The following is a 21,380-nucleotide window of genomic DNA, read 5'->3' as shown; positions in this document are numbered from 1 at the left end:
TTCACTACTGCAGAGAGAAACATCTTTAGCTGTTCTGAATGTTGAACAATATTTAGCAATGAAGAAGTTAAATAAATATAAGTTTGTTTTCACAATATTAATATTAAAAGTCAATCTGCATGATTTGGACTAACTACACTTTGTTGTAGGTAACATTTAATTGACAGCTAGATAGTCAATTGTTTGAAGACAGTCTGCATCATTCTCCTGTTTTTACACAACAAAAACAGAGATTTGTTTTACTTTTTGTTTTATTCATGTACTAATGTACCATCATGCTTTTTAATGCTGAATTACCAGTTTCACAGTTCACACAAAATAAATAAATAAATAACTTTTAATTTGAAAGTAGGAACAAGCTGAAAAATCCTCTCACTAGATAATCTCTAGATCAGGATATAAATAAAAACAGTGATTTGTGTACAACCCAAATTATAATCAAAATGTTGATTAATTTTCTGACATGGTGAGGTGACAAAAAAGCAGATTTCAAACATGTAAGTAGATGATGGTGAGCTGTTGATTATTTAGCTCATGTGGTGCCTGCTGTTCTCACAGGGAGCGATGAGAGATGACGTAACATTGTAATAACCTGCTGCACAGACAACTCATGGGCTCGTCAGACAAACTTTAAATCAACCGACTTGGAGGAATGACTCCTGAACATTATTTACCCTATTTCACTGTAGCTTTTAATATGTTTTGTGACCCTGATGAGGCCACAAGTCAAACACATCAGTCTGTCCAACAGTAAAGTTGTTCTGTTTGCTGCTGGTGTTGCTGGAGTTCTTTAGACTTTTCTTTTCTCTGTGCACACTGGAAGTAGGTGAAGCTTTGCCAGAAACATCTACTTTGCATCTACAAAATTGTCTGAGGGACACAAACCAACCATCAACAGACCTGCACAACTACCCAGCAACATGTCACTCAACCACATCAACACACCTATTTTAAAGGTGAACAATAACAAAGACAGAACTCTCTGCTTCATTGATGAGGTAGTTGAGAGTTCATGGAGTTCAGTGAATGACACAGGAAATCGTTTGTTACTGGCAGACAGAGGAATAGTTAAGTGTTCTTATATCTATGTAGATCTCTTCTGACTTCAACTGTAAAAAAGGGATGTGACACATCTATTTTCATTTATTTTTGTGTGTTTCTTAGAAAAGATGGGGAAAACATGTTTTTCCTGTTTCTATCTAATGGGATAGAAAAAATAACTAAAATAATAACTTCAACAGTAGGTCTGTCTTTTTAAAGTATGAACAAATACATATTGGGTGCAAACTTCCTTTATTCTTTAGGCCAGGGTAAGAAAATATCACTACACTGCTGCACCACGATTTAAGATTATCATTGTGAAACATTCAAGTTCTATTTCACCACTCCATCAGTCCAGAATTTAGCTGCTAGGATTCTGATGTTTTACATTTTCCTCTGTTGTTGTAAAGATGCTCTTCTACACAGTGAAGATGTCATGTGTCATATCTGGTTACAGCATGACAGACTACAATATACACTGGATACGACAGAGACCAGGGGAAGCTCTGGAGTGGATTGGGAGGATGGACACAGGTTCAAACTCTGCTATCTATGGCAGCTCCTTTCAAAGCCGTTTCCTCATGACTGAAGATGAGTCCAGCAGCACTCAGTACCTCGAGGTCAAGAGTCTGTCAGACAACAAGTAGCAATGTGACCTCAGTCACATCTGAGTTTTCTCATCACCTGCAAAATCACTTTGATAAATCCACATGAGATTTCTATATATTTGATAGTAACAAGTTATTTTTATGATGTTACATCTCTCACAGTAAAACACAGAGTTCTTTCTACTGTCAAAGTTGTATTTAACACTAAACTACCCAACACAAATACAAACTATACATCATATTCATTTAGTCTGAAACATGAACCGAACTGAGAAACATTTGATTTGACAACAAGCTTTTCTGGATCAGAAGATGATTAGAAATGTGAAACATTCACACTCAAAACTGCATTTAAGTCATTTATTCATTTAATGAAGTGTTGAGACAATTAAAAAAAAATACTCATAGATGTTGGCTGATCAGAGGAATATAGTCGAATATGTAGCTTTGTGATCAGCACAAAGAGTGAAGAGAAACCATGATGACAAGATGAGTTTTTTAAACTCATTTCTATGAACTTTGTTTATTTGTAAATTTTCCAGATTTCTCAACCAAAATTATTATTTTGATGTTTTATTGAAGAAAAAGTTTTAGTGTAGCTTTAATTTTTTGTTGAATTATAATAATGCACATTTGAAAATCAAAAGTATGTATGAGTCAATAAACTAAACAATAAGTGAGACTTTAATATAATCCACCTCTCTCCTCCCTGTGAGGAGGAGTCAATGCAAAACTCAGATGTCTTCCACCTCTACTTATCTGACTGCAGAGAGGATGACAGAGAACAGTGGACACACAGTTTAACATGATGGACTATAGGACAGGACTGCTGCTGTTCACTCTCTGCTGGGCAGGTCAACATATTCACATCATCTCTTTACATAGTTTTTATTTTTCTCACCAGCCTCTTTCACTTCATGTTTTTTATTCTCTTGACAGGTGTTGATGGTCAGACTCTGACAGAATCTGAACCAGTGGTTAAAAGACCTGGAGAATCCCACACACTGACCTGTACAGCCTCTGGATTCACATTCAGCAGCTACGAGATGGGCTGGGTCAGACAGGCACCTGGAAAAGGACTGGAGTGGATCGCCTGGATTGATGATGGTAGTGGCAGCTACAAATACTACTCTCAGTCAGTCCAAGGCCGGTTCACCAGCTCCAGAGACAACAGCAAACAGCAGGTGTATCTGCAGATGAACAGTCTGAAGACTGAAGATTCTGCTGTTTATTATTGTGCTCGAGACTCACAGTGACTGAAGGTGGTTGAGCAGCTGTACAAAATCCTACAGTCCTGATCTTTCAGGCTGGTGGTGCCTAAGTATCAAGTATTTTATGAATCTAATCTTGAATTTTTATGGTATCTTTATAGACAATCATTCACAACAATTTGGTTTCTGAAAGTAATTTCAATGCAACACATCTCTATAAATTAAAACATATCTGTACATCTTATCTTAAATGATTTATCATATGAGACTGAAAATTTGTGTTTTTGAAAAAAACAGTCAGTGTCAAGTCCCAGTCTCATCCGTTACCAAGATGAGATTCTGAGATCTGGTGTTTTGTTGAATGTACCAAACCAGCCCCAGCACATCCATGTTGTTCCAGGACTGAGTTTAGTCCTAATCTTCAGTCACTTCTTACTTTCTCTCAGAGATCATTTTGCAATTAATCATAGCTCCACTCACAGCACAGCCGTTGTGTTTAACTCATGTGTTTGGTTATTTTGTCAGACGACATCGTGGTTACAAAAACAGGATTTTAGCAGCGCAGGGTAGCAACTTGGAAAAGGTTTTGAAGTTGATGTCACAAACTGGCTCAGTGAATGTGACAAGAAGGGAGTCCAAGCAAAGTTAAACTCAAAGCAAACAATTTATCACAACTAAAAACAACACAAATAAAAAGTAATGGGGTGTGGAAATTAGTAAGTGTTGTCATGAAAGCAGTGCATGAATGAGTAGCATATGTGCTGTGAAGGTTTGTATGTGCAAAAGCAAAGCATAATGTCAAAACAAAGGCTGTCAGCAGTTGGAAGGGAGAGGACAGATCAGCACATGGGCCAGCTTTTATAGTCCAGGAGGCCTCAGCTGAGCTGCACCAGCTGACGACCCTCCCATGTCAACCAATGGCCTGCTGATGAAGGCCACAAGTCAAACACATCAGTCTGTCAAACAACAAAGTTGTTCTGTTTACTGCTCGTGTCAGACCACTAATGATTTCACCCTAGTTCACTGAGAATGTATGTGACAATAATAAAGTGATATCTAAAACATCATGTTTTTGTTTTTCATCATCACAGATATAGAATTCAACACTGATGGTCAATCACTTGCATTAAAAGAAATAACAATAACTGATATGATTGAATGAAAGCAGAACAGACTTCCTGTACATGAGCCCCTCCCTCCCCATGATGTCCTGATGCAAATCCTCAGTGTGTGCAGTGTACTTGTGTCCTGCTGACTGCTCTTGTAGTTTGTGTGGAGCATCAGAGGTCACATCTCCAGCCTCAGGATGATGAACACACTCACTCTTCTGCTGGTCGCTCTCTCTCTGTCCTGTGAGTTCTCCTGCTTCTTGATGTGTCATCTTTTATCAGACAACACTGACTGATGGTCAGTCAGTGATACAGAAACCTTCAGAGATGACTGTCTCACTTCCCTCTGTGCTTCCTCTCTCCTTTCATCTCATCAGGTTGTACAGGTCAGAGTATGGAGTCCATTCCCTCCAGTTCAGTAGTGAAAAGGCCTGGGGAGACTCTCAGTCTCTCCTGCAGAGGATCTGGATTCACATTTAGCTGCTGTGTTATGCACTGGATCAGACAACCTTCAGGAAAAGGACTGGAGTGGATCGGAGTTGGCTTCTCTGATGCCAGTAGTAACGCTTATGCCAGTAGTGTGAGAGGACGTGCAGAAATCAGTAGAGATGACAGCAACAGCATGGTGTATCTGAGACTGTCCAACCTGAAGCCAGAGGACTCTGCTGTGTATTACTGTGCCAAAGACAAACACTGGTTAAAGTGAGCAGAGAGGCTTTACAAAAACTCTACAGAAATGTTTCACAGAGACCTACAGGGGGCAGTAGAACATAAGGAGAAGGAGTTTGACTCCAAACACAGACACATGCTGCCCACTGTTAAAACAACAGCTGATGTTGTGCTTTGTGACTTCCTGATTCTCATTGCAGTGAACTTGTGCTGCTTCAACAACAGTGACAGTTACTAATGTTCTCAATATTGTGCTTGAACAGCTGCTGTTAAGAATTTACATCATTTGACATCTATTCATGATATATCCAGTAAATGGAAAGTCCAGAATGAATTAAAGATGTTATGATGAATAACACGAACAGCACCAAACAAAGTTGTAATCAATATTTTAAATGATGATCTATTTCCAGAGATGTGTGAGATGTGGTAAGTTTCTCTTCCATCTCTACATTTGTGTCTCAGACTGATAGAAAAGGACTAAAAACACTGATGTCAACACTGGAGACTGGACAGAGACTATTTGCTTTCACTATGATCAAACCTGTTTATTTGGTTGTTTTTTCATCCTGTAACTGGACATAAAAGAACAAAAAAATTCCTAATGAGAAACATCTTGATACACAAATATAACATGAGTATATTTATAAATGAGCTGTTTGCATTAGAGTTTCGAGCTCTGAAAGAATCAGTGCAGCAACACCAACATGTGATGAATGTCTGAGCAGAGGAACAGTGGGAAGTGTCAGGTAATAATGTCCTCTCTGTTCACCTGCATGGAGATGGTCTGCTGATGGACACACAGCTGTGAATAAGACAGTGATTGTGGAGCAGGAAGAAAACAGCTGATGTCAATCAGCTGATTCAGACACAGCTTCAGTGCTCGGCCTGAACTACTGCAACACTGCTCTGTGTTTTCACTGTCATGACAGTGACTTGAGTCCTATCACCAATAAACACCAGGGAATTTTATATTGTAGTGTAGAGGCACTGAGGAGAACACAGTCTTTTAGACTAATTAGACTTAAACATGAAAGACACACTTAAAAATTATTATTATTATTATTATAAAGTTAAACCAAACATGAAGTGAAATCACAGTCCACTCCACCTCTCTCCTCCCTGTGAGGAGGAGTCAATGCAAAACTCAGATGTCTTCCACCTCTACTTATCTGACTGCAGAGAGGATGACAGAGAACAGTGGACACACAGTTTAACATGATGGACTATAGGACAGGACTGCTGCTGTTAACTCTCTGCTGGGCAGGTGAAAATACTCACATATCATCTTTTTACATTTTTATTTGTCCCACCAGCCTCTTTCACTTCATGTTTTTTATCATCTTGACAGGTGTTGATGGTCAGACTCTGACAGAATCTGAACCAGTGGTTAAAAGACCTGGAGAATCCCACAAACTGACCTGTACAGCCTCTGGACTTGACATTAGTGGCTACTACATGGCCTGGGTCAGACAGGCTCCTGGAAAAGGACTGGAGTGGGTTGCAAGTATTTACAACAGTGCCAACATTGCATACTCTCAGTCAGTCCAAGGCCGGTTCACCATCTCCAGAGACGACAGCAGACAGCAGCTGTATCTGCAGATGAACAGTCTGAAGACTGAAGATTCTGCTGTTTATTATTGTGCTCGAGACTCACTGTGACTGAAGGTGGTTGAGCAGCTGTACAAAATCCGACAGTCCTGATCTTTCAGGCTGGTGGAGCCTAAGCCCTAAATATTTTTCATGATATTTATTTAACATATTATATCTTTTATATTTTGTTTTTATATCAGTTGCCTTATATTTCAAAAATATTTACATACATGAACTACAACATATTTTTTAATCATAAATGAATATTCCTTCCTGCATTATACAAATTATTGAGAACTATAACTGTACTTGGATGGATAGATTGATCCACCCCCCTGAACTTTTTACTGACATGATCAGACATGACCACTGTTATTACTTCTGTTTTACTTACATATTATGTAAGTAAGCAAATAATGAATGAATAAATAAATACAGACTAAACTATATGAAAATATATTTTTCATTATTTTTGAATGTGTTCCAGTGTAAATTAAGTAAAGTGAATGTGAGGACACATAATTTGGAAAAACAACAATTAACACTGAAGCAAAAATTTGGCAGAGCCTGGATTTAAAACACTGTTTCATGATCTAAAATACAGAGAATGCAGAGACTGTGCAGCCAGGTCAACGTCTGACCATCCAATGCTATCAGTGCTGATCAGAGCCAATCAGAGCAAGGGCTCATAAATACCTGGCTCTACTGTAGAGTCATTTGACCCCAGGTGTGAATGTTGATAGTACCCTTTGCCACTGCTGACAACAGCCTGAGGTTAGTGGGTCTTAGTGGGTTTTTTAAACAGTGGAAAGGGGCTAAAGATGAGATTTTAGAGCACAAAAGAAGACACTTCAAGATGCTTTTCATAACAAAGTAAAAGTAAAAAAAAAAAAAAAGAATAAAATTCAGATGCACTTCAGTGCATTAGTGAAACATTACAACATAACAAGATGGGAGCAGCTTGGTCCTGGATGATGGGGACATGAAGTTAGTGTCAAAGAATTGGAGGCTGTGGAAAACATTTTGGTATTGTTTGGGTTGATGATTTATGATGTTATATATTATATTATATATAAATACGCTGACTTTATAGTCACTGAAAAATTGCTTCTTACTTTCTTCCCACAGTGAAAATTGAGCGACACTGTCAAACCTTTGAAGTAATGAAATTCATCCAGCTGAGTTCCTGTTTATCATTATTCTCAAATTCATGAATATTTTCAGAGGTTGTTTAAGAGAAAACAAATACATGAAATTTTACAAGATTTCCATTCTGTGATGTTTTGTGTGTGTGTGGTTTCCCATGTGAATTAACAATAAATTAATAATAATACATATACATATATTATTGTGCTCGAGACTCACAGTGACTGAAGGTGGTTGAGCAGCTGTACAAAAACCTACAGTCCTCATTTTATTATGTGGATAGATGAAGTGTGATGAAATTATTCATCTCCTGGACTAAAAAGACTAAAACTTTGGAAAAAAACAGTTGATCAGTTGAACTCAGACAGTTAAAGCCTGTATTACAGTAACTACCTGCTGGGACTGCACAGTGAAAGTAGCTGCTAGATACTGTGAATATGGTACAAAGAAACTTTTCTTTTTGTTTTGTTTTACATTTTTAATGTAAAACTTTCTGCAGGAAACAGAAGTCTTTACATATCATTTTTTATTCCTTAATTTTTCTTGACAAAAGACAAATTTAAATATTCAACAATATGCAAATGAAGGTTCCTCATAAAGAAGTGAAGTGTGTGTCTGTGTCAGTGAGAGGACAGAAGAGCTCACATCAGTTCAGCTTCAACATCAACCATGTTCTCTGTAGTTCTGATACAGCTGCTGGCAGCTGGATCCTGTGAGGAGCTTTCAGTGGATTCACACTAATAAACACATTAGAAACACTGAATATTCAGATGAATGATGGAGATAATGTTGATTTGTGTCTCCACAGGTGTGTACAGTATTGATCTCATCCAGACAGACTCAGTGGTTGTGCAGCCTGGACAGTCTTTGACCATCACCTGTCAGGTCTCTGGTTATTCTCTGACTGATAACAACTATGCAACAGGTTGGATAAGACAGTGTGAAGGAAAACCAATGGAGTGGATTTTCCATCGTTGGGGAGGAGGCAGCGGCAGCTTTTCTCAAAACAATGCTCTGAAGAACAAGTTCAGCTACACCAGAGACACTTCTGCTGAAACAGTGACGATAACAGGACAGAATCTGCAGCCTGAAGACACAGCTGTGTATTACTGTATACGTCAACCCACAGTAACACAAACCACCAACAGAGCTGTACAAATACCCAGAGGCCCTTGTGACTGAACCACACACACACACACACACACACGGTGAGATTTGAATTCATGAGAACATAAATAAAGGACATCATGGGCAGTTTCTCCCTGATAGGCCTTTACTTTAAAATGCATTCACTCTCTACAGCTCTCATGTAAGTTGTGACTGAACAGCTGGTGTTAAAAACCTTGACCATGACAAAAAGATTAACTTCTCAAAAACTTCCCCTGACAACTAAATCTCAAAAACTAAATCTCCAGTCTTCACCAGTGATCCCAATCTCTCTCGTTCTTCACCAGGTTAAAATTGTCAATGACGTTCAAGACAAAAATGTGTTAGTGGGTTGAAAAGGCTCTGTTCATGTTATCTTCCTCCTCTGAGGTTTCAGAAGTCATCACTGCTTTACTGATGATATAAGTGTGATTTGTTTGTCTCCTGTGCCTGGATACAAAGAGCCAGCAGCATGGCTGTAGACTCTTAGTCTTGTTTATCTGATGATGATGAGTCTGTTTGTGACTGGCAGCGACTTGGAGCTGCACCCTGACCTGCACTAGTTGAAGTGACAAACATGTCTGTTAGACGGCCAGTTATCACCAGCAGTGGACTTCCCTTCACTAGATGATGGACTGGACATAAACTCTCCAGAGACATATTTCCCAAGATGAACTGCGTCCTGCAGGTCCTGGTCGTCACATGACACCTACAATCAGAGCATGAGAGGTGACACACACACTGAACTCTCTTCATGCTTTCCCTCAAACACCTCTGCTGCTGTCTGCTAATTATAAAGGAGGAAACCTGGTTGTTTCTGTGTTAATATTGATATGAAACATGAAATTCATCAGAAAATATTTGAATTTTACTGATGTGGACAGACACGTAAAAATGTATTCTAATTTCACCAGACAAGTTGACATCAAAGGATCACTCCACCTCTCTCCTCCCTGTGAGGAGGAGTCAATGCAAAACTCAGATGTCTTCCACCTCTACTTATCTGACTGCAGAGAGGATGACAGAGAACAGTGGACACAGTTGAACATGATGGACTATAGGACAGGACTGCTGCTGTTAACTCTCTGCTGGGCAGGTGGGAATACTCACATATCAGCATTTTACATAGTTTTTATTTGTCTCACCAGCCTATCTCATTTCATGTTTTTTATTGTATTGACAGGTGTTGATGGTCAGACTCTGACAGAATCTGAACCAGTGGTTAAAAGACCTGGAGAATCCCACACACTGACCTGTACAGCCTCTGGATTCACATTCAGCAGCTACTCTATGCACTGGGTCAGACAGGCTCCTGGAAAAGGACTGGAGTGGGTTGCTTCTATCAGTGGTAGTGGCAGCTACAAATACTACTCTCAGTCAGTCCAAGGCCGGTTCACCATCTCCAGAGACAACAGCAGACAGCAGCTGTATCTGCAGATGAACAGTCTGAAGACTGAAGATTCTGCCGTTTATTATTGTGCTCGACACTCACAGTAACTCAAGTTGGTTGAGCAGCTGTACAAAATCCCACAGTCCTCATCAGACCTTCATTACCTCACATCACTGATGCCCTCAGTTCACATAGTTCAAGAAAATGAAACAATTCATTCACAGCAAACATATGTTCTTTTGGAACCAGTGATACTTTAATTAGGTTTTACGACTATATTTTTTTCGGGATGAATACATCTAAAGAAAAATAAATGAACAAATACATAGCTTGTAATTACAAATAGTTACAAATGCTACATATGTGGAAATGAAGTGTGTGTCTGTGTCAGTGAGAGGACAGAAGAGCTCACATCAGTTCAGCTTCAACATCAACCATGTTCTCTGTAGTTCTGATACAGCTGCTGGCAGCTGGATCCTGTGAGGAGCTTTCAGTGGATTCACACTAATAAACACATTAGAAACACTGAATATTCAGATGAATGATGGAGATAATGTTGATTTGTGTTTCCACAGGTGTGTACAGTATTGATCTCATCCAGACAGACTCAGTGGTTGTGCAGCCTGGACAGTCTTTGACCATCACCTGTCAGGTCTCTGGTTATTCTCTGACTGATGACAACTATGCAACAGGTTGGATCAGACAGTGTGAAGGAAAATCAGTGGAGTGGATTTTCCATCGTTGGGGAGAAGGTGACTTTTACCAGAGTAATGCAAAGTTGCTCTACCACACATACACTTCTACTAGTTCTGTGACATTAACAGGACAGAATCTGCAGCCTGAGGACACAGCTGTGTATTACTGTGTATGCATGCTGCACAATGACACAAACCACAAAAACACACCTGCATAAAAAACAAATCAACTATGTGACTGGACCATTAATCTGACTGAAGAACAATGATCAGTAAATTCAGCTTAACCTTTATCACTCTATCAATGATATCACATATTTGTTTAGTCTATTTTTTTTTTAAATGGGAAAACACACCACAACGCAAAAAAGTCAGGATGTGATGTTGTATTTCACATGGAAAAAAGGAAACTTTAATAACATAAATCATAAAATAAAATGTAACTAGAAATGACTTGTCTGAAATGTCTTCAACAGAAACACTCCATCCCCAGAAAAACCCAGGAGAATCCCACACACTGACCTGTACAGCCTCTGTGTAGTCAGTACTACACGCCCTGAAACAATACTTTTTGATGAATTAAGACACAATATTGTAAATTACTTTGTTAAATGTGTTTAATTATAAAATGCATAAATGCATTAACTACTATAGATTTCATCAAAAATTAAAACTAAGTAACTATGTTTTTTTTTAATATTGTCACACGTTTCAGATCTTTTCTGTTAGAGGCTTCAGGTTTCTCCGTTTCTTCAAACACTGAAGCTATTAAAAGTCTTTTGTGCAAATAATACAAACCAGTGACATAGTTTTTTTTACACCATTTACCATGATCCCGTCTGCTGTCACTACTTATGTTTGCAGCTAATAAATAAGTCAGCAAATACATGGATGTGAAAAAGTTCTGTTTAATAAATGTTGTGCTCATATGTCATAGAAAATGTACTTAATAAGGAGTAAACCCAATTTATCAGAAAAACAACTCATCATTTAAATGGTGGATTTTAATAATTGAAAATACATGAAACAGACTGTAAACATGGCTCACAGAAAGTAACATTACTGGTGGTTGATTGGTTTCTACAGGTGTTTAACACAATTCTTCTTGTCATTTTAATTGATTGAATGTGTTTTGTTTTGTAATAAATTACAATAAAAACAGTTTGGTTTGAAAACAACACGTTTGGACATAAATAGATCACAGGAAAAGCAGAGATGCAGTAATTCATAAAGTTGTTAAACTGGTCATTTTAAATGAAAAAATAAAATGAATAATGACACCAAAATATCACATGTGAAGCAGTAGAGACTTCCTAACATGTTTTCACTCTGCAGATATAATAACACTGAACAGACTCTTCTATTGGCTCCAGTTGGACCAACACTGATGCTTCTTATGTTTGATTGTATGCAAACTCAGTGAGCTTCCTTGTTCCTCAGCTATAAAAACTTCACATCAGACTGTCAGTGGAGTTCACAGCTGCTCACTTTCACCATCAACCATGTTTTGTGTAGCTCTGCTGCTGCTGTTGGCAGCTGGATCCTGTGAGTCTCTCTGGATTTGTCACAGTCAACATTTCTTCTTTTGCTGTTTCACTTGATCATTGATAACAAAACATTTTCTTCTTTTAACAGGTGTGAAGTGTGAACAGTTGACACAGCCAGCCTCTGTGACTGTGCAGCCAGGTCAACGTCTGACCATCACCTGTCAGGTCTCTTATTCTGTTGACGACTACTACACAGCTTGGATCAGACAGCCTGCAGGGAAAGGACTGGAGTGGATTGGATATGCATGTACTGGATGCACAGGATCCTACAAAGATTCACTAAAGAACAAGTTCAGTATCAGCTTAGACTCTTCCAGCAAAACAGTGACTCTAAATGGACAGAATGTGCAGCCTGAAGACTCTGCTGTGTATTACTGTGCCAGAGAGTAACACAATAACACAAAGCATCAGTCGACCTGAACAAAAACCCCTCAGTGCCTCAACACTTGTAACATGAAGCCACCAGAGGAGGAGCCCTCAGACCACTGATGATTTCACACCAGTTCACCGTTGAGGAGAGAAACAGTCTTTGAACATATTTAGCAATGACGGAATATAAATGAAACATTTGAGGTATTAAAGTATCTGTTCACAGTGATTATATTTAAAGACCATCAGCATGATTTCAACTGGTCAATGCACTTTGTCTTAAAAAAAAACAACAAAAAACCAAAAAAGAAAACATAATAAAAAACAGCAAAACACTGACTCCTTGAGCTTCTGGTCTTCTTCCTGTTTAGGGGGAGGTCAGAGTGGTAGAGATGTGTCAGGAGAACAGAGCCACACCTGAATCCACTTCTCCTGATTGTTCTCTCAGAGGACTGGAGACATCAGTTCTGCCTCTCTCTCCTCCCAGTGACAAACATTCTGCTTTGGTTGAGTTTTGGGTTTTGTTGGCACTCACCACACCACTGACACCACTGATCTACAGGTCACACATTAAATGTGTGTATTGTGTATTAATAGACAAATAAATTTACTTATTTACTTCAAGCTGGTTCATGACAATACCATACATTAATAATAAGTACTTTGTACTATTGTATAAACATGATGCTGACCAAGCTTAACAATGAAAGTTATTAACAAAGTTAATTTGTGAAATATTCAAGAGGGACTGTTGGAGGATTATGAACCTGAGATCTGTACTGCTTGATTCTCTCTCCTCCCTGTGAGGAGGAGTCAATGCAAAACTCAGATGTCTTCCACCTCTACTTATCTGACTGCAGAGAGGATGACAGAGAACAGTGGACACACAGTTGAACATGATGGACTATAGGACAGGACTGCTGCTGTTAACTCTCTGCTGGGCAGGTGAAGAGCTTCTCTAATTTTAATCTTACATATTTTCATTTGTGCTGCCAATGTAACACATGACATAAATTTCTGTCTTTGTCTGACAGGTGTTGATGGTCAGACTCTGACAGAATCTGAACCAGTGGTTAAAAGACCTGGAGAATCCCACACACTGACCTGTACAGCCTCTGGACTCTCATTCAGCAGCTACAGGATGGCCTGGATCAGACAGGCTCCTGGAAAAGGACTGGAGTGGATCGCTTATATCTGTAGTGGTGGTGGCAGCAGCAAATCCTACTCTCAGTCAGTCCAGGGCCGGTTCACCATCTCCAGAGACAACAGCAGACAGCAGCTGTATCTGCCTAACAGTCCTGATCAGTCCCCCATTAGCTCACATCCTTAATGTCCTCACTTCAGATAATTAAAAAAATATTTAAATGTTTTAGACTTAAACATATTTTTTGGATTCAGTGATATTTTAATTGGGCTGAATTGTATTTATTTGACAGCAGAATATTTCTAAACAAAGATTTAAGGAAACTGGAACTTTGGGCAGGTGTTGTCATCATTTCTGCTTGAAAATTCACCAGCAGTCTTCAATCAGGTGTTTACTGTGGACTGGCATGAATCTCTCTGCAACCAGACAAAGAAAGACAACAGAGAAAAAATTGTTCATGATAATAATGATAATTATTATTATATAGCACTTACACTGTTGCAAAGTGCTTCCTGCAACAACAACACAAAACAAAACATCTATTAAAGAAGTTGGAACAGAAAAAAATTAAACGATGAATGAAGAGTAGGTTTTAAAAATCTCATAAAAAGGCCAACCTATAAATATGATTTCAGGAGGCGCTTAAAACAGTTACCAGATTTAGCAGATCTAATAGTTTGAGAGAGATTGAGGGAGAAACTGTGGAGGCTACAGCTGAAAACACACAATGCTTTTGAATTGACATCGACTCAGTGATTTTGATTTTTTTAAGGATAGCTCAGAGGATTTACCCTTAAGGAACTCCAGATAACAGGGTAGTAGACATATATGGGAGACATAATTATTGATGGGGCCATGTAAGTATTTGACAGGTATGAAGAAACAAAAACATTTAATGTCAGCTCTATTGCCACTGTCCAGTAAATTACACATCTCCAGCTGCTTCTATATGAATCTGTTCCATCAGCAGCTCGGTCAGTGAGTGTGTTTGCTGTGTGTCGCTCTCACACAGTGTTGTGTGTGTTTCGACTCATGTATGTTGTGTTTCAGTTTCAGCTCCAACTCACCTCCAGAAAACCTCCCATGGTCCGTGCGTAAAACCAGCGGGAACGCCTGCTGAACGGTGTTAGTGCTTTGTGTTTGTTTGTCATTATTAAAGTTGTGGATCTAACTTCATCTACTTTATATCATTTTGAAGTGGGAATAGTTTTGTAAAAGTCTGACCTATAAATTCCAACATGTGTAATAACGAGTTCATGTGTTTTCATGATTACGTGCCTGTCTCAGGGTGAGGACCCAAATAAATTTGACCTTGTTAATAAAGTTTGAATCCAAATATCAACCTGTTACTGCTTCATGTTTTCTTTGTTATTCACCATTGTGCTGAAGGTTGTCAGAGGAAAATGAAAGAAAGACAAAACAATATATCAGTAAATTATTGTTATTTCATTTGTTACAAGTTGTGATGATTTGACTTTCACACCAACACATTCACAAACAAACACACACATTTAGCTTCATGTGCAGATCACACAGATCTCCTGTTGTTATGAAGAAGTTCATGGTTTCACACTGGGCCCACAGAGCTACAGTGGGTGTGTGGAATAAAATAAAGGAATCAATAAAAACAAGCCAGTTTATGTCCTGCACACTCTGCATGATCCTCTAGTAACTATAGAGGACAGTTTGAGAGACAGTTTATCTCCATGTTGTCCTCTCAGCTGCTTCTGTGGACAGAGACACAGTAACAGGTCTGAGTGACAGTGGATGAACTGTATGGACACTTCAGCAGTGCTTACACACCACTGAATTATTTCCTCTGATGTGGACGTGAGTGTTTTTCTGCCTTTTTGTGTCGGTTCAGTCATCAGTTGTCATTACTGATGATGGAAACATGGAAGATTTCTTATGAAGACTTGAGACTTGTCTTAAAGGACCTGACTTGAGCTTCTGAGAGACCTCAGATCTGAGTTGGACTCACTCTAAAAGACAGATACCTGATTTAGTTTGGGCCTTTTCAGACCATAGTTTTACAGCATATATACACTGACGCCATGTTGACACTCGGAGCTGCTTCCTCACACACTGACATGATGACATCACAGTGACGTTCTAGAAGGGTCACTGTGAAGTCAGAGCTCCTGTAGAACAGATCACAGTTCATCAAACCAGCAGACAGAAGCTCTTTACTCTCAGTCCAAGTTCCACTTCGACAAGACTCATCAAGATGTTTCGTCTGTTTTCCTGTAGCGGAAAGGTTTGTTTTCTAGATACACCACACATTCTCTGTCATTTCTCTGCTGTGGATTCGACCCTGTGGACGGTAAAAGGTGGAACTGTGTCCACTTCACAGTTCAGTGAGTTTAGGAGAAACTGTCTGTGAAGCCACTTTATATCAGCTGTGAAGATACATCATGTTTCCAGTCATTTTAATCTCATTTATTTTTCCTGTCTCTCTACAGAAATCAACAGCTGTTATCCAACTGGTGGCAGATGAGAGGTAAGAAAGCTCATAACTATTATCAGACTGTTTTCCTGACTATTTCTTCATCTCCATGTTCAGGTCCATCAGCTTCCTTATTCACTCTGGGGGATGATTTTGTATTGTTTGTATAGGAACAATAATAATCGCCTCATGATACCAACTGTGTTTCTCTTCTTCACCAGTGTCGGCGCCCCCGACGCTCCGGCTGTCACCAAGAAGAAAGGAGACACGACCCCTTGGATATATCGACTCTTCGGTCGCCCCTTGGTATGTTTGGCAGTGTCATGGCTTCATATCAAACACATTTCAGTATTTTTTTAAGAATCATATCTGAACTAAATATTATCAATGATATTTGACACAGTTTCTAATTATTGCTTCTTTTTGTTTTTTGTTTCTTCCACACAGACAAAGAAAAATCCAGATAAAAAAGAGAAGCAAAGGTAAAGACACATGAGATTTAATCCTTCAGCCTCTTTGTTAGCTGGGACTTTAAGTGTCTCAGAGAATCTGATGAGTTTGTGGAATTCAAACTTTTATCCTGTTAGCGTTAATACAAGGCTGTATTTGCTCTTTACTAGTGACTAGAAGCTGATTTATCTCTTAAAGTTTTCTCTCCAGCCAATCAGTGAGTTCCCAGTGAGATAACAAATGTTCCTCTTTGTCACCAGCGTCTCCACCTCCGATGACAAAACCCCGAGGAAGACCGCGAAGAAGCCTCGGTGGTGGCATTTTTGGAAGGTACGTATGTTTGACACAAAGTGCAGCTCTCAGTGTCAACCAGATATTTCATAATTGATGAGCGTTTCTTTGTATGATTTAACCTCAGTATTCCTTTACCCCAACAGAAGAGATGTAAGGTTGCACCCTCCCCAGAAGAACAGCCCCCGAAGGAGGAGTGCCACTCCACCCCTCAGCGCGACAAGGTGGTGGAGCTTAAAGACCAAAGTGAGACGGAAGGACGGCCAAAAGACGACAGCGTTCCTGAAGACCAGCCCAAGAAGAAGAAGAAAAAAGTGCCTGTGACCAACAACAAGACCCTCAGACAACAGCAGATCCACTGTCTTGGGTAAGAACATCTGCATATCCACAAACACCAGAAAAAAGGCTGTGGAGAATCAAAGAGACAAACAGCTGCAGGGAGAAAATGACTTGTTCTGTTTGTGTGTCAGGTTCCCCAACCCAGCACAGTTCTGCTACATCAACTCCTGCCTGCAGAGCCTCCTGACACTGGAGGACTTCGTCAGAGACATCAGCCAACAGGAGCAGGTTTGGAGTCTGATCCCCGAAGGTGCAATCATGAGGTACAGCACCCCTCAGACACAAGCACTCATTTCATCCTTCACTTGATTCCTGAACACCACAATGTTTCATATCACAGACAGAGTCTCTAACCACCCCTCCCTCCCTCTCTCTCTCTCCCTCTCTCTCTCTCTCCAGATCATTAACAGACATCAGTGGGTCTCACTTCTCCACTGATGTTCGTCACAAAACCCGTCTTCTCTCCACATTCAAGAAGGCGGTTTCTCTGTGGAACCCAGAATTTGAAGACCTCCACCAGAAAGTGAGTAAGCAGGTTTTAAGGTTTGTGGTTTCACAGCTTCCTGATAGTTTCTCCTCTGTGCTTAAACCTCTCTGTGCAACTGTGTGCTTGTATAACTGCAGGACGCTCACGAGTTCCTCACGGCCGTGCTACAACAGGTGAGGTGTTTGGGCCTACAGCTGCAGGTGCTGGCTCCCAGCATAGACAGGACCTACAGCTGTCCGGTGGAGGATCACCTGGTGTTCAAGATGCTAAACACCAGGAAGTGCAAGAGGTAAAGCCACACAGTTACACACCTTCAGCTTCACAGCAGAGAAGTCAAGTGTTGAACACTACGCAGTAGCCTCATCGTCACCTCTGCAGCTGTATTACAACTGTATTATCTGTTCAATGTGTAGTTGCCATGCAGAATCCAGCAGAGAGGAGGATTTCACAAACCTCTCCCTGCACCTGGTACCTGGAGCAGAAACAGTACAACGACTGCTGGAATGTTACCTGATGGTAAGAAACACCTGTCCTCATTCATTCACATCACACCCACTGATATCATGTGATGATATGACGCAGAAAACACTTCAATCACACCATCACTACCTGTGTCAGTGTGTGTGGATGTGGAGCTGTTTGTCGTCGTGCATGTAGAAGAAGTGACAGCGTGTTGGTTTTGTGTTGTTCTGCAGGAGACGGAGTTGGAGTACACCTGCGAGTGCGGAGCAACCAGGTCAGGCCAGCGCTCCTCATTTATCAATCTGCCAAGGTGAGAGACATCAGATCCATCACACATGAACAACCTCCTGACCACAGTGCACAGAGATGATACTGGTTCACCCACTGGTATCCAACTGGCCTCCACTGACTCTAAGGACAAATTGTGAAGTATTGATTAGGAAAAATACCAATCGTAATAATTTGTAACGCCACATTTCAGTTTTTCCTCTGTCCCCTGCTGTCTACAGAGTGCTGGTCTTACACCTGAAGCGCTTCAGGTTTACTCCAACTCTCCAGCTAATTAAAGACCACAACCCCGTCGTCCTCTCCAGAGAGCTGGTGGTGCCCTCCAACCAGGTAAAGAAAAACTCAGAGATTTGATAACAAACAAAATCACCAGACTGGGGCTGATAGAAGTAGATGTTTGGACTGTGTGTAGACTAACTCTGATCCACTGTGTTCCCTCTCAGGGTGGTGGCTGCTACAGTTTGGTTAGCACCATCAGCCATATCGGCGCCACAGCAACGAGAGGTAAGATGATCCATGATTCTCCTTAATGTCACACTGAGTCTAAGTAACAATGATGTTCACTGAATCACTGCTATCAGTTAAAGTCAGACGACCTTCATAACATCCAACACAGCCCATATAACGCTTCTTCTGCTCCTGCTAGGACACTACATCTGCGACGGGGTGGATCCAGATGTGGGCCAGATAGACCCGACCGACCGCTGGTTCACCTACAACGATGCAGCGGTAACTGAAACCAGCGGCGCCTCCGTGTGTGACCGGTGACGAAGAACCGCCTACATCCTGTTCTACAGAAGACAAGTAAGAGTTGAGCTCTGCCACATGTCCACTGAAGTCAGACACATCATGGAGATGATGTGGCAGAGAGAGACTCAGCACCAACACTGCTCTTCTGTACATTTCACATTAATTACAGCTGAGAAAACATAGAAAAACACCTGGATTTATTCTCAGTTCTAGACGGCAGGACGCTCCTGAAGAAGCCTGAGTGGAAACCATCAGCAGGCACCTGGCTCCTGAAGACAGCAAGTCCAGAGGAACAACCACGGGACGAGGCATCAAAAGGTAAGTACCCCCCCCCCTCTGTTTCATTCTCTTTTTCTTTCTCTTTCAGTGAAGAGTGAGGCTGAGCAAGAGATGCAGGCATCGTACCAGCACATCCAGAAGAAGATGGATAAAGACCACAGCCTGGGGTGGATGGATCAGGAGCTGAGGAGGACCAGAAGGAGCACCAGCCCTCAGGAGGAAGGGCTCCCCCCCCACCCAGAGAGCCCGGTTCCTCCCAAGGTTCCTTCCTCTTAAAGGGAGTTTTTCCTTGCCACAGTCGCCAAAAATTGTAATTCAGTTTCAGGTAGACGGCTTGCTCTCTGGGGAATTAACACTGTAAATATTTCACAGTTAGATAAATAAAAATAAGCAATAAGCGGGCAGCACGGTGGTGCAGTGCTTAGCGCTGTGGCCTCACAGCAAGAAGGTCCTGGGTTCGACTCCCTGGGGCCTTTCTGTGTGGAGTTTGCATGTTCTCCCCGTGTCTGCGTGGGTTCCCTCCGGGTTCTCCGGCTTCCTCCCACAGTCCAAAGACATGAACGTTAGGTTAATTGATGACTCTAAATTGCCCTTAAGTGTGAATGTAAAGGAAGAGAAAGAATATTTTTCTGTATGTATTACATTATATTATATGTATTGATGAAATATTAATTTGATAAAAATAAAAGTAAATTAAAAATGAAAATAAAGTATTTGTTGTGTATTTGTTTTTTTCAACAGCCTGATCTCAAATGTTCTTTTACATTGTATGTTGTGTCTGTTTAATTTCAGTGTGAGCTTTGGTGTCTGTACAAAATGAAAATTTAAAAAAACTATATTTGACCTATAAATGCCAAGATGTTTGGTAACAGTATTATGAATGTGTGCTATCGCTAACAGGTTCACTAGCATTGCTGTGGAGCATCTCACTGTAATGTTAGCGTGGGCTAATGGTTGTGGCTGGTTTGTTTTTGTTGAATCTTTCCCAGTTTTGTTTTTGTTGTGTATTCAGTGGTTGCTTTCACTGGACTTGGACTGGAGCCGCGTTTAACACACAGGTTTAACATGAAGCTGTTCACTGCACCGTCCAACTGAAGAACTCGCTTCTTGATAAAAGCTTGAAAAAACTTCACATCCAGTCACGTCAGTTATCAGAAATGACACAGACCAAGCTCATTGGTCAGATTAGGATTTCCCAAAAGGCCCTACTTCCTACTTTTGAGAACAAATTCACCAAATTAAATAAGTGTTAGGTAGAAATAACATTTAGTATGAATGAAACATGTAGTTTCAGAAAGATTAAAAAAAGTAAACTAGAAAAGACTATGACTCAAAACCACAAGTGTGATGAGTCTCTAACAGCTACTTCAAATCCCAGTCAACTCCAGTCTACCTTTACCAAACAAACCAGCAGGTCTGTGAATATCAATTGCTTTCTTTTAATGTTGTGATATAGACATGAACTGGACCCGGGAAGAAATCCGTCCTGTAATTAACTTACTTTAGATGTGGTCCGGGACCGGAGCTGATGGGACAACAGAAGTGAAGAAACTACAAGTGAAGTGAATTAGTATATTTTTGAATATGGTGTGTACTTATTTATTTAATCTTAATAACTTCGTTATTTGGCAGCTCGTAGGCCGGAACTGAATCAGGATCGGTGAAGCTAACTCTTATTAAAACTGGGCAGGGGGCTAAAATGTTATTGAAGGTTATCATAGGTCTGTAGTTACATGCAAAATGATCCATTTTTAACTGCATCTGTCGATTCTCACGGTGAGCGGCAGCTGCTCGGTGGACCGGTTTTACTGAGCTCATATTGAGCTGCGACCCCTCTTCCTCTTCTTCCACAACCTCTGTGTGTGAGACCTGAGGCCTTCTCAGTCGCGCCTGCACAAAATAGAGGGCGTTGTCACGCGG

General features: G+C 40.4%; 1 protein-coding gene across 3 annotated transcripts; it reads left to right on the top strand.

The window, feature by feature from the left end:
- Nucleotides 1-15,683: 15,683 nt before the first annotated feature.
- LOC139608809 (ubiquitin carboxyl-terminal hydrolase 37-like) lies at nucleotides 15,684-20,143 on the top strand. 3 transcript variants are annotated; one of them, XM_071462912.1, is made up of 15 exons: nucleotides 15,684-15,925; nucleotides 16,131-16,168; nucleotides 16,336-16,420; nucleotides 16,562-16,596; nucleotides 16,825-16,894; nucleotides 17,002-17,222; nucleotides 17,326-17,457; nucleotides 17,594-17,717; nucleotides 17,819-17,970; nucleotides 18,095-18,197; nucleotides 18,377-18,453; nucleotides 18,653-18,761; nucleotides 18,875-18,935; nucleotides 19,078-19,235; nucleotides 19,389-20,143. In XM_071462912.1, the coding sequence occupies exons 1-14, from the start codon at nucleotides 15,896-15,898 to the stop codon at nucleotides 19,197-19,199; spliced, it is 1,359 nt and encodes a 452-aa protein (XP_071319013.1). In that variant the 5' UTR covers nucleotides 15,684-15,895; the 3' UTR covers nucleotides 19,200-19,235; nucleotides 19,389-20,143. The 3 variants fall into 3 exon arrangements, with proteins under 3 accessions (XP_071319013.1, XP_071319004.1, XP_071318995.1); XM_071462903.1 differs by having other exon boundaries at nucleotides 15,685-15,925; nucleotides 16,131-16,420; XM_071462894.1 differs by having other exon boundaries at nucleotides 15,851-16,168.
- Nucleotides 20,144-21,380: the final 1,237 nt, after the last annotated feature.

The sequence above is a fragment of the Trachinotus anak genome, unplaced genomic scaffold (assembly GCF_046630095.1).
Source record: "Trachinotus anak isolate AG129_WGS33_773 ecotype Australia unplaced genomic scaffold, CSIRO_AGI_Tana_v1 ptg000003l, whole genome shotgun sequence".
Classification (NCBI taxonomy): domain Eukaryota; kingdom Metazoa; phylum Chordata; class Actinopteri; order Carangiformes; family Carangidae; genus Trachinotus; species Trachinotus anak.
The sequence above is the reverse complement of the archived record's forward strand: the minus strand, read 5'-3'. Positions and strand labels throughout refer to the sequence as shown.